This window comes from Halyomorpha halys, unplaced genomic scaffold (genome assembly GCF_000696795.3).
Source record: "Halyomorpha halys isolate HHAL.00 unplaced genomic scaffold, Hhal_1.1 Scaffold380.1, whole genome shotgun sequence".
NCBI lineage: Eukaryota > Metazoa > Arthropoda > Insecta > Hemiptera > Pentatomidae > Halyomorpha > Halyomorpha halys.
This window is the reverse complement of record NW_027106430.1, coordinates 570,202-585,072: the sequence shown is the minus strand read 5'-3', so window position 1 is coordinate 585,072 and position 14,871 is coordinate 570,202. Positions and strand designations below refer to the sequence as shown.

The following is a 14,871-nucleotide window of genomic DNA, read 5'->3' as shown; positions in this document are numbered from 1 at the left end:
AATAAATGTCATTATTTGGGCCGTTTGATTTATTCTTATTAAAATTCATTTTTATTTTAAAATATTAATTATGTTTTAAATTAATTGAGATAACTGTTGTCGAACTTTGAATCAACATCTCAGTAGCCCTTCCCATGCGGCTTGCTGTTGAAAATTTGTTATCGATAAAATGCGTAAGTTCATACCAAAGATTTTGCAGTCAATACCTGACTGTCGTTAGCTCCCCTCGCTCAACCTCCACTGGGTTTCAATACCAGTGATGTGGTTGATAGAGAAGCGCTGAGATTTTCCGGAATCCTGTGTTTCCTTTACAAGTGGAGTGCCAAGCTCGGCTTGGTTTAACAGGCTGAATGTGATCATTAGAAATAGGAAATAATAAAGCAAAATAGGAATTAAATAAAAAATTAAGTGTAATTTTATTTTTCATTTTTTTTCTATTATTTTGTTATCATATTACATATATCTGTAAATGCGTTATAGCTCTATTACTAATGTCTGAAAATATATATGACAGAATGTAATACTTCACAAGAAAGTTTAAAAAAACACAAAAAAAAAAAGAGAATTATTGAAAAATCGCTCTTTGAGTTTAGAGTCTTTGAAGAGATAGTACATGCTAAATAATTTAATTGAGAAACTTTTGTTTTTTTATTTTTGAGAGTGTAACATTTTTGAACTTCTCGAAAAAAACAATTAATAATGTAAATAGGAATACGTGACCAAAATTCTGTTTATTTTTTAAATTTTAAGTGGCTCTTATACAATTTTTTTAAAGTTGCGTTAGTATTATTTATAACTGAACAATAATATTTGAATACTTGATTTGATAATTATGAGACCATAATCCATGGTTTTTCTCACGTCGCTGTTTGAAAAGTTATGATAAATGTTTTTGCAATCGTAATTATGACAGGACGTACTTTTCGTGGTTTTTAAAAGTACCACATTAGTTCCTAAACAGGTACCTCTGGCTCTAGTAAACTTTTGCTCTATTATCTTTGGGTATTTATTTGCAAGAGGAATATTCAATTTACGAGACAAATAGTTGAACCTGGTTGAATTTAGGGTACGTAAAACTGAAATGTATTGGTCTAGTTTTCTAAAAGTGTGAGTAAGTGAATTCACTTTCAACTATTGAGTAGGTAGTAATTGCTAACCAATTAAATTGACTTTGACTTCTAACTTATCTAATTATAAGCGAAAATCTAAAAAAAATACCATTTAAAATAACAACTCTTGAGACGTCGTAGCCAAATATTTACAATAAGATACGCATTTTGTAGGGAATTTTGTCTTTTTTAGTTTTGTGTGGAACATTGAGCTTTGAAAATGCTTAATTTTTCATTTGAAAATAAAAAGTTAAAAAGAACATAGGGAAACTTGAGGAGAATGAATTAATAAAATATTAAACTACTGGAAAGTTTTATTGTATTTTTTTCCTAACCGTTATTGGTATGAACTATTACCTATTTTTAGCTACGTTTAAATTATATCCGTAAAAGTGGTATTGAAGTTATTACAAATAAAGAAATTTCTAACATATCATCATTGTTGTTTTTCACTTGCGTAACGGACTGTCTAAGTGGAAAATGAAGAAAAATAAGTACTCAAACTGGAGTATTTTGTGTATTTTTGAGTATCGTTCAGGGTTTTAATATAAACAACTCTGTCATAACCATAAGTGGTATAGCAGTTATACCAAATAAGGTAATTTCGAACGCACCGTCATTGTTATTTTTCAGTTGCCCAACTATCTGTCTAAGTGGAAAATGAACTCAAACCTGAGTATTTTGAGTATTTTTGAGTATTTTGATAAAAATGTTTACAATTGTACCTGTAACAACGCAGTCACCTGTTGCCTTGCCTTGCAATATTTAATTAGTATTTTTTAATTTAATCTAATATCATTTGAAACAAGATTCCGATAAGAGTCTCAATGTTTTTTATCTCCACTTCACTGACAGTTTATCAGACGTTGCGAAGAGCGAACCTTGATCACAACTAAGTTCATTCAGATGAACATTTGCTTTTTGAAGAAATTCAACGATTTTTTTTCTTTCTGTGCATAACGTAATTTTTTTAAAAAAATGTTTCAGTATCTCTCACCACTTCGTAATCTACATTTATACTAATATAAAAAGTGTTTGTTTATTTAAATTCGATAGTTTAAGTATCTTATTGTTAATTGAGGAAAGATTTTGGCTTTATAACAACACACTGAAACGTATAGGAGTGCTGTAGTAAAATCTAATATCACTATCATGACATTATACCATTGGAAACAGGTATACAACATAGACCTTTCATTAATTTGAAATTATTTTGTTAAAACGTACATCACAAGTATAGGATAAATTTTAGTGTTAGTTATTAGTTTAGGATTGTAGTGTTAGTGAATAGAGAGAATTTAAGTGTGCCTCAAAATTTTGAAGATTCATGATTATCTCAGTACAGCTCATAAACGTACCTCAAAATTTGCTTAAAGTGTAATATGAAATATATATATATAGTTTTTATATTATGTAACATCAGGTAATAGGGGTTCTAAAAATTATTTTTTCAAAAGAAATCAGAGGACTAGATGACATTTAAATATATGAAAAATATATGAAGTACGAAAAACTAAAATTTTGTTGCCGTTTAGATAAATTTATTAAAGTTTCTAATCGTTTTATAAAGAAGTGAAACTGAACCAAATTTTATAGTTATTACTTTATAGGGGGTTTGAAATTTTAGTTAGGTTATTATATGAGTATTTAAATATTAATTACAGGTTATTATCATTTATTACTTCCATTTTATTTAATCATGCTTGTAAAGTTACTCTTTGCTATATTGCGCTTCTAATAGATGAAAATAGATCGGAATTTCTCTTTAGGAAGTCTGGTAAGTCAATTCATAAAAATTTTTCGAGGTTAATAAACTTCCAATTGAATGTAATTTATATTAAATTATCACATTATAGTGCAACGGGACTACTTTCCCATATTCATGTACTTTAAACCTTCAACAATAATAAACCATTATAATAACAACCTTTATCCTTATGTAATGTAATTCATACAATTACATTCACCTCATAATTTGAATTTCATATACGAAATCATGTCACATCTTTACACTATTCTCACTTTTCTACCATTAATTAGTTGTGCATTCTTCATTTCTCCTTGTTATTATGATGGTTTATTATTAATGTAGGTTTTAAGTACATGAATATATGACAGTGGTCCCGAAACGTTGTACTATAATATGATAATTTATTATAAATTCCATTCCATTGGAAGTTTATTAACCTCAAAAAATTGTTATGAATGAAAATAGATGTGTGTCTACACTTACATTCCACTTTATAACTGCCAGCGCAGACTGGTGCTCGTCGAGTGCGGACCATGCAGGTGGTTGCATTATGGTAACTGCAGTAGTGTGGAAGATATTGGGGTATTTGGCCTCAGGAATTTTTATATTTCAACTAATTAATATAACATCACACCCGTGGGAACAGGTTCACTGTACTAACTTTATCAGGTTAAATGTAGGAAACTCCACTGATGAAACTAGATTATACCTATGTATTATATATTATTGTATTTTGTATTTAAATAAAGAGGTTTTGAAAATAAAAAAGATGAAACTAGAGATTAATGCCTAACTTGTGTTATAATTAGAGTTATTTACAAAAAAAAAAAGTTTACTATCTATATTTATTGGGTAGTAACATATAAAAGAACTTAGGTCATGACTATATGTTCGTTTAGTTTAATTGTGTTTTCTCTGCTATCGTTTCCTGCAATCTATTTTCCGTGTTATTTACTGAAACTATGAGGAATAAATTTATATTGTTAAATCCAGTTTTTTTTATAGACTGGTCCTTTTTTTTTTTACATAAATGTTGGATATTAATGATATGGCGCTTGGTCATCTACTCATCAAAATTTAAAATGAAAATTAATTGCTGCTGGCTAAAATGTTTCAATTGCAAATTATTAAATTTTATGTTTTATATTGTTTTCGTGATTGAAGCAGACACCATACTGAAGAAGCTTTCGTTGGTCAGTTTAGTGATAGTTGTTTTTGTTTTTCTGTATAACCTTCGGTTATTATTCAATTGATCATTGGACATCTACTCATCAGGTATGTGATACAGGTACGTATAGTCCCAAATTAACCAAACGTGGGTGGTATTATGGGGTACAGATAGTTTAATATAGGATTATATTTAAATCACTCCATTCAATTAGCAAACTAATATTTATATTTTGTGCTACTACCTACATGGATCCGTGTTCGAATCCGGCTGTGGAAGATAATTATTTTTGAGTCAGCCCTGTGGGCTTGGGAGCCTTCCGAGGTCCGACCACCCAGCGTAAGTTCCCCTTAATAGGGTAAAAATCTGGCGGTCGAGCGTGATTCTGTCCAAATCACCTCCTTGCATGACCTTTAGTCTAACTTTCTTGTTTGGTATTGACTTACAATTTACTGCACCTCTGATCCTTCACAATTTTTTTAAAAAATATTTATATAAAATACAATAACAATTAATTATTGATAAATATATTATAACGACAGATATTTTTTCTGTTTCTTAGCGTATGAACCGTCCCTCAAGAAACAATAATACTTATAATGTGTTTGATAATATTTTTGTTTGTATTGTTTTTCCTCAAAACAACCTTCTCTTCACTCTATATGTTTTGATTTGTCTGCATTGACCTGTTCGAACATTCTTGCTGTTCTTAGTGCATCTAAGCCATCTACTCAACATATTCAGGATAATGTTTTTTATCTTATCTTTTTTCCTTACCTGCTATACATAGCCTTATTACTAGTATAATGATTTTGTGAATTTTAATTTGAGCATTAATTGTTAAAGTATAAAAGAATAATATACATTAATAAGAAATGAAGAAAAAGAAAGACGTACAATGAAAAATATAATAAAGCTAATAAAACAAAGTGTTTAATTACTCAATAGTAAATTCTATAAATCGATTAGAAAAACAGATAGAATGTAAACCACCCCAAACTAAAGATGGTGGAATTCCTATGTTTTGTTATTTTACGTTCTGTCGATGTGGTAATTGTTGGTTTTCTTCACGTAATTGAAGTCTTCAGTAGTGGAATGTTACATGCTGATTGACGTGAAAATTTTAGCAACTCCTTTTTATGTTTGGGAAATAATTTTTTTTTTCCGGAATCTAGTGAGGTGTCCCTTAGCGGCAGTCGTCCTGTTGTTTTCATGTTGTGTACAGTCATATGAATTGTGTAGTATTTGGTTCTCGCAGTCGCAGTGTCACAGTGTATTTCTTATGAGAAAGCGTTTCAAGTTATATTTATATTATCCATGTTCCGTCATTGTACGTACAAGATACTTGAACACTGTACTATAGATATCTGATTCTCTAACTACTTAATATTTACAAGTGTGGAGAGCAAGTAAACAAGAACATCTTACTTACAATTAGATTTATCTTTGATAACTTGTCGTAAAATTATAGGTAATTTCTGAAAAATTTGATTCTCTCTAAACATTTATATTTCTTTATATTTTCTTGTCACTTATTTATTTATTTTTATCATCTTTACCTGCTGTATACGATTTTTTGAATATTAACTTTGAACTTGGATTAGTCTACGGAGCTGTTCTTCTAACAATAATATTCATATAATGCAATGATAACTACAATAAGTTTATATACTGCCCTAACTTTTTTTATTTATTGTTTAAAGTTAGTTTTAAAAAAATATTAGCTGATTTTTAATTACTATGTAATTCATTAAACTTATTATTTATATTTGATATATGATTAAGTGTTTTAAGAGTTTATATTTATATTCCATAAATCCAAGCTCTAGCAGGTACCATAGAATGCAGAATCAAGAAATATGAAAGGAAAGTTCTCCGTACAATTACGGCAGCGATCTAAGATCGGAGCCTTAACGTATGGATGAGAAGAACTGACAATAAGCTGCTTACTGAAAGTGATCAGTCAATATCTCATAATATAAAGGCAAGGAGATTGAGATGGGTGGGATATGTGTCTCGAAGCAACACAATGAATGCCAATATAGTTAGCATGAGCCAAATACCAGATGTTTAAATAGAATCAACAAAGGTGCGAAAGAGCTGCATTGCATGCAACAAGAAGGAAATATAGACAGGCAGTTGTCGAGAAGGCTGGTTCGAGTGGCCAAAGACCTAAAAGATATGTAGAGCTAACAAATAAAAAATTGTGTTCCATTTTTGTATCCACAATAATTGAATTTTTATTTGTGTTTTAAATTACTTTTATGTTTATGTAATTTTTATGCTTGAGAAAGATTTTATATCTTAAACTAAATCATTTATTTTAGTTTATTAATTTTTTAATATATTTTTATTAGTTATTTTTTGTATTCGATTTATGCTTTATTATTTTCGTATGACTTTTGTTCTATTGTTATAATAAATAAATAATTATAATATCTATCGCTTGGTTCAGCACTAACTAATGTCAATCGTTAGAGGTTTCTGGATTTTAAAACAGTGTTAAATATTAAATTTTTACTAACATCACTTATTGTTATTGTAATAATTAATTTATAATCCTCATTAATGCGCAACATATTTCCATCATTGTTTCTAAAATCTTAAGTTTCAGTTTTTCAGATTCCTTTTTTTTAAGAGCCATTGTTTGGAAATTTTCTTCATGCTATCTGCTATTTCCTAAGAATGTTTCAAAACCCAATGACCCCATGATCTAAGCAGCAAGTACATTTATGTTTGTTTTCAATAAAATTTTTGGTCCATTCCAAGTAATTTTTATTAGGTTAATACTTCTTAACGTGAATAAGTCCACTTACTAGAATGAATCTCCATGGTCTTGTTGGGAGTAACTTGGCCACGAGTGATGACCAATATCTTTTTTCTTTATTTAAGAGATAATAACAACTGACCAAAACAATATCTAGAATTAGAAAACAATTTTTTTGCTTTGAATTAAGGTAATATAACTTATAATTTAATTGATTTTCATATTTTATCAAACAAACTATTAGGTATCCATCTAAACTCAATATATTTTCTCAAGAGAAAGTTTTTTTCATTTTAATTTGTTTAGTCTTCGATGTTGTTCTGCGTCCCTAAAGTATTTTTAAAAAATAAAAATTATATGCGTATGTGTTGATCATAGATATTAAAAATAATTAGATGTAGTTATAACTGCCTTTTCGTACGGTCAGTTTAAGCAGTTGTCAAAGAAGTTTCTATGATGGAATAAAATTCAGCTTAATCCTCGAGCTGTGTCTACACTGTGCGCTTTTTGCAGTACGCTGGGTCACCATGCAGTGAGGTATAGTTAATCTCCTATCCATATTGTCAGATGTTTACTAAACGGAGAATATGATTTTACTTCTATTTTTAAATTCTTATACTTCGTAGAATGCTTCATTCTGCGCTCCTCTTCTATTACACATAGAATTTTAGAAATTTCAGTCTTTCGAAAGAAAATTAAATTTTATTGAACATTACATAAATTTCATTGTTGTAAAATGATGGATCACTGAATTGTAGCTCGCTGACTTTTTCTTAGGCTTTGTTATTTTTTTATCATATCCGAATAACCTTATAGGAGAGTGTATTTGTTAGAATCCTGGCCTACGAAGTGGGGTCAAACGCTAGTGGCTAATAGTTTTTTCTGTTATTTTGTGTACCTATTTGACAGGCATTCGAATCTCCCTACAATTTTTTAGTATGTTTTTATTCAGTTGAATTTTTAATGCTTTACTATTACTATTATTATTTATATGTAATTTTAGTTTTTCAGTGATTTTGTGCTACTGTAATTCATTTATCAATTTCCGTGAATAAAAGTCTTCCATTAGAATACTATTTTTTCTTTAATTTTTCTTTTAATTAATTTAGTATATGAGTGATCATGGATTAATTTCAAACTAACGATTGATTTTTATTGTACATTTAATAAAATTTCAATAATACTTATCAGATAATTAGTATTAACCAGTTCCAACATCAGTTTGATATTAAAAGTTGATACTGCCAAAGTTTTATCATTCTGAGGCTTGTTTATGTTTAAATTTTAATTCATAATTAATGTATTTAAATTTAAATGTATGCGATTAATCATGCATCTTGTATACGCTTACATTTCAATAGGATGGAGATAATAACATTAGGTAATTACATATTATTTACACTTTATTTTAGGCTGTTTTTTTATTAAAATTATGTATATTCTGCTTTCACTGAAATTAGTAGTCAAACGATTCTGTTGTTGGTTCTTCTGTAGTAGATGGTGGTGGTGGAGGTGGTGGGGGTGGGCGTGGCCCTGGACCTGGAGGTGGTGGTGGGCCTGGAGGTGGTGGTGGAGGAGGTGGTGATGGGCTAGCTTCGGGTTCTTCATCTGAGCCCTCATCTCCTGCTGCTGTTGTGGAAGGTGGTGGTGGTGGTGGAGGTGGTGGCGGTTTTGGTCCAGGTCCTGGAGGAGGTGGTGGGGGTGGCGATGGGCTAGCATCGGAATCTTCGTATGAGCCCTCATCTCCTGCTGCTGTTGTTGGTTCTTCTGTAGTAGATGGGGGCGGCGGTGGTGGTGGTGGTGGAGGTGGTGGTGGTTTTGGTCCAGGTCCTGGAGGGGGTGGTGGTGGTGGAGGGGGTGGTGGAGGTGGAGATGGACTAGGTTCTACGGTTGTTGGGTCGTCATCATCTTCTTCAGAACTTAAAATTTCCATTTCATCCAGGATAGCTTGAAGATTTCTTTCATATCTTTGTACTGCTAATTCTCCTGATGGGAAGGCAAGAACGAGTGCCGGCCATATTATGGCCAGCGCCGCTAGTACTGTAAAATAAAAAAAAATTGTTAAGTGGTATTTAAACAGAATAGTCAAATAAAACGATGAACTCACATTTTAAAAGTAGTAGTCTATATGATATTGTGAAGATGGTTTTATTTATTTATTTATATTTTTTATATTCATACTTTTCCTAGGAATATTGACTCAATGAAAGTGTTATTTATGTATTTATAAAGGGTTGATACCATAATATGGGTTATGATGTATTTGAGTTACAAATATATATATACACCTATATGATTTCAATTTATTGGCAAAGCTGATTCACATATGAAGTTTTAATTCAAACTACTTTGATATAATTTTATTCTATGAACTATACTAAATGTAAAAATAAAGTAACTTTGTCTAGCCTTATTTTTTTTTAGCATGCAAATTTTTTAAAACTCGACCCTCTCCAAATTATGTTTTCCATTTTGTGGGACCGCCATTAAATAAAAGTCTACCCTCACCTCACTCCCTCCTCCGGCCGGATTCGAACCGGCGCCCTATAGTCAAGGTTTCCCGACGGCCCGTTAGCAAGCAGTTAAAAAACATGGCAGTAAGCGTTGAAATATTGTTATTACTAAACAATTTTTGGATACATAAGTTATCCGCCATCCCTTCTCCCCTCTCCCCTCAGCATCCCTATTAAGCTTTGCAATTCGGAGAAGGGAATTATCTATCTGAAAGAATTGTAAAACTTGAAGAAATTCAAAACTTATATAAGTGATATAAACCTTGATAGGATAGTCTCTTGGCGAAAATAGCCGATGAATGAGTTCAACAAAATTCTTATGGAAAAATCATGAATCATTTTTGAAAAATCATCTTATGGAAAAATCATGAACACGCAGTACTACGGAATCTGCAAGAGAGCTTGTACTTTCTCAATGCACCAAAAATCGAGTGGTAGCTTTGGAAAAATGACCATCGTTTCACTAACGGAATTGTTACTCGTGATATGTTGGTGAAACCCTGAGTTACACTATAATTACCCTATTCTGTCAATAACTATAATTTATATAGACAATTAAAAAAAAATTGCTACCTTTTTTTTCAATAATTTTGATGCAAGTATCTAGGTTTATGTTGATTTTCCATTATACAAATTAATTCTTATTTGAGGTTATAAAATATAACACTAAATCTTTAGTGTTTGATTTTTTATAATGCATCGTAATTAGTTTTAATTTTTCTACACGATACCAAGAGACTTACTACAGACTATTAGTCTAAAACAATATCATAAATATGATTTCTGAATTATAAAAAATGTTTTATAAACATGTCTACACTACGTTTAAAATTAGAGTTGTACTTACATAAGAGTAGTAGACGCATGATTGCTTACCATAGTACAAACTGTCTCGGTTTATATACCTCCCATGGCTTATCTTGAGTGTCTTATTTTCATCTATAATTTAATGTAATTGCTACTTCAAATATTTGGCGTGGCTTTTAAGTGGCATGCATGCTTGTCCGCCGTGAAACATCCGTCTATTTTTGTCAAGTGATTGGAATAATCTATTACGTAGAGTAATAGGAAGATAATGGATGTACAATTTATTATATCTCCGTCATGGATAAAGGAAGCAGAAACTATATTGAATTAAAAATAACTTAAAATGTCGCTTTACCTCTTTTAAGGTGATTGATATAAAATAAATTCTCAAAATTGATTGTTCAGTAAAAACAAAAATAGTAAAAAGTTTACTTCTCCCTGGGAATACGAAGGCCTAATATTGATATATTTTGGTTTATATCTTATAATTCGTTGCGTATTATATGTAGTTTGATCTTGTAAATTAGTTTAATTTATAGATCCTGGTGCCAAACTATCTCGAACGTTTCAGGAACATCCGGAAATACGTCAATTGCTTAAAATTTCTCCTCTAGTGCCATGTATGTGAGTTCCGTTACTCTGTTCAGTTGATGCATAATTAAGTAATGTGTCCAGAATCCAAATTGATGATTGAGTATAGTCTTATACTGCTCTTACTCACTAACATCATTGACATTACTGATTAATGTCTCAAAAACGAAAATAGGTTTAGCGTTGAAATTATTAATTGTAGTTGCACTTACGATATACTCATGAAATAAATCTGGGTACTAAAGAATTATTTTTAGAACAAAAAAAAATTAGTTTTTGAATAAATCAATTCATCTTTTGGAACATAATAGCCACTCATTTAAAAGATAATTTAAGATTTATCAAAACTGTCCAAACATCATCCCATCATCCAGTTGATACTAGTATTAGCTCGTTTTATCTTTGTAGTAACATGAAAAAGACAGCACTCACTAACTGATAGATCACTTTTCTTTATTAGACATAAATTTCTATTGTTAATCAGTTAATAAGATGCGCTTGCCTATGATCTTATATGAGACATTATATTATATAATATACATATTATATTATATTTTTTTTATATTTTATAAAATATAATAAAATTTGTAAAGTTGATGTTATTTTCTTAATTTAATTTTAAATACATTTTTATTTGTGTATTTTATTTTTAAATTTAATATGGGTGTAGCCGTGGAGCAGAGCTAGTATAAATGTTGGTAAAATAAAATTTGCTTTTCTTACTTTATTTATCTCTCTATTGCATTTAACTATTTTACCAGATATGCATTAATATTTATGCTTTAAGTTCTTCGAATAAAGCTAACTAAGTATGAAAAAAAAAGTTATTCTTAATTTTATTTCCCTAAAAAATGGAGAGGGGGAGGAAGGGTATACCAAACCTTACGAAAAAGTCAAAATCACATCCAAAAATATCCTACGTTTGCCAAAAAAAAAAATTACATTTAAATCTAATTAATTTTTAAACCAATTCATTTATGGGTTACTGTAGTGGTAAACTGGTTCTAAGCTATGAAGTTGAAAAACTCATGGATTTTCCTGAATAAATAAATTTTCAGCATGCAGAACACGTTTTAACAAAGGAAAAATATGGGGTCAATATACCGCGTGATGCACTTGTTTGTTAATAGGGACTTTCATTTTCGCAAAATGTGTTAATTTTTCTTCTAAGGCAATCTATGTATGCCATGTCTACCATAAATATATTAGGGCGGTTAGAAAAAAAATTCCTACCATACTTCATTAGATTTTAATTGGCTAAAGTTTGTCAAGTGGTTCTCGATATAATGTTATTACCTTACTGTTAATTTTATCTAAGAGATATTGCATTTTCTCGGAAAAGCTACCTCGGTTAATTTTAAATTTACTATCATTGTTGTTTACGTTTATTGTATTCATTCCCAATATTAAAATTTTAGAGTGTTTTATTAAAGATTTTAATAATTATCAAAACGGAAATTCCGTAATATTGCTGTGATTGATGTTATCCCTACATCTGAGAAGCAATTATTTAAGTGTGTTGGTTAGAGGGCTGAAGAATGAATAATTGATTTATAAAAATCTTAATCCTTTTTTCATTATTTAATTTAAATGATTTAATAGGTCTTGAACATTTAACCTGATCACATAGTTGCGACTGATTAAAATAAAAATGTTGTTTGCTCATCACACAACTTTTACTTAAGTGTTGTGACTATGACGTGAAGTGAATCTTCCTACGTTTTAAAACTTTTTATGATTTGGGATGTTAATACTTTCCCTTACCAGCTATTTCCTGTATATGTAATTGAAAGTGAAATCTGATTATTGTTTCATTGATTTCATATATATTCTGTATTTATCCATTGTTTATTACTGGTAACTATGAGAGATGGCTAAATATTTTCAAGTACACAAAATTAAAGATACTTTAGAGGAAGTTTTCTAAACAATTTGGAATTTCAGCCTTTCAGACTACTTTCCCTTTTCATTACTTATTTCAGATTACTTGCTCTACTTTATCCTCATTAAGGATAAGATCTAACTGACATTAAATATCGCTTTATTTTATATTGGTGTGACGAATTTAAGGAAAATGTTAAATTTTAACTGTTTCAAAAAAAAAAATACCTAGAATAAGAGAACATATAGGAGAAGCAAGCATCAAAAATTCAAAAAATGCTTTAAGTGTACATAGGGAGATCGGCTTACTAAAACACCTCACCTCTACTTGATCCTCAGCATGGATTATCTCGTATTATGTCCAACTGTCGTTTTAAATCCTCAATCTTTAGCATCGCAAATAAATGGACTGAAAGGGAAGCTGTAGATTATTATATTGTTTTCATAGTATATATTTTTCATTCATTTATCTTAGACTGGTCAAAAACAATATTATTGTTTATTGTCGGATATGGTCCGTATAATACGTACTGTTTTGTATTTAGTTATTATCTTTATTTATTATTTTGAAAAAAATATTTTTTTTTTATAAATAAATTTATAATTCATGTTTTTAAATCGAATGTTTTATTTATGAAGTGAATTTTGTTTCTCGTTACTAGTATGAATGTTTCGCTGATACGAACTCCCTTGGCTTATGCTAGTTCGGATTAACCAGAGACTTCTGTGTATGGGATATCGATTGTTATTATTTTGATGTATCAAGTTTTATCAATTTAATGCATCGATTGTGAGCGGGAAGAAACAGAGTGATTGCCTGTGGTAAGTTGATTTTTTATTTTATTATTATTTTTCCTCTATATGTTTGATTCTGCGCTAAATCGTAGCCAATAATTAATGATAATGTGTTAAATTCATTGTGTTCTACTAACTTTAAAGACATTAAAGTTACATTTGCCTAGAAATAGATTCGTTCTACGTGAAAAGCATTAGAATCTAATTTAGTGATACTTTCTGGCAGTTAGGTCAAGGCTAAAATGCCTTTTTTTATTTTTCCACACTGCAATTTAGCAATGCTCCAAAATATATTGCAGACATTTGTTTAAAAAAAAACGTACATGTCAGGTTTACTCACCCCACAGAGAATGGTAAACGTTTTACTACCGTATTTTTCCAAAATTTTCCGTAATTGTAGATTAAGACATTTATTTACAATTACTTTTTGACAGACCAAAATTCCCAACCTGCCCCGTCCCAATAATCCTAAAATTATTGGCTGGGCTTATCTTACCTTTCAAACATTTATTAATAACGTAGAACCAATTCACGCTGACGTTACATTACTAGTAATCTCTAAAAAAGTAATGTTACGAAAAAAAAAAACATTATTTAAACTATTATGTACCTATTACATTCTTAAATTACCAAAAGTCGATAATTTCAGTTTCCGAACTAACTTGATTCTATTAAGGGATCTTTCATAGGGGAAAATCATTAATTTGCTTAAAAGTTACATAAAACAATTGGAGTGCTAATTTCTTGAAACTAGCAACTCTCTTTTTTAATCAGTTGTGAATGAACCGGAGACACTCAAGATAACTCACGGGGTGTATATAAACCGAGACAGTTCAGTCTAAGGCAAGCAATCATGCGTCTGCTCATGTTATGTAAGTATAACATTAATTTATAACATGAAGTTTATGTTTACAAGACCTGCCTTAAAATAGAGAAATTAAATAATTTTTACAATCTTTTTTTTAACAGTAGATATGTACTAGTCTAATAGTGGGTATGATAATATCATGTTAAACAAATAAATCGTTAAAAGAAATTCACTGAGATTATTCATGGAACACTGATTTTTTTTCCAGAACCATTTATACTTACATGTAAGGCCTGTCGTGTTTAACTTAATGTCAACTCACCCCATTCCTATAGTATAAAGTTCTTTATGGTTGTAAGGACACATGGTTCGATTACCGGCCTAGTAGTGGGCTTCTTTGGGTAGAGAACCATTGTCCTGTCATGGCTAATGTTCATAGTTTCCAATTTATAGAATCTGAGGTTTAAGAAGATCATCCCCATTTTATAGCTAAAACTAACGGATCATTTCATAACTCTCCTTTCCAATAATATCATAATAGTAACTACATTTTAACTTCTAGTGTTATCTTGCTAAACTAAATGCTAAATCATCCCATTGTATTGTATTAGGTTCGTTACGGTTGTATTATTTCGTGCATTCTTATGTATTATATATATTTCTAGGAATAACATAAAAAAAA

General features: G+C 30.0%; 1 protein-coding gene and 1 long non-coding RNA gene across 2 annotated transcripts in view; one reads left to right on the top strand and one right to left on the bottom strand.

Moving 5' to 3' along the window:
- Window positions 1-14,871, top strand: part of LOC136795152 (uncharacterized) — a 139,221-nt gene that overhangs the window by 70,318 nt on the left and 54,032 nt on the right. The window lies entirely within an intron of this gene.
- On the bottom strand, window positions 8,180-10,245 carry LOC106681982 (uncharacterized). The gene is made up of 2 exons (XM_014422598.2): window positions 10,155-10,245; window positions 8,180-8,834 (listed from the first exon to the last, which is right to left on the bottom strand). Exons 1-2 carry the CDS (start codon window positions 10,171-10,173, stop codon window positions 8,251-8,253), a joined length of 603 nt encoding a protein of 200 aa, XP_014278084.1. The 5' UTR covers window positions 10,174-10,245; the 3' UTR covers window positions 8,180-8,250.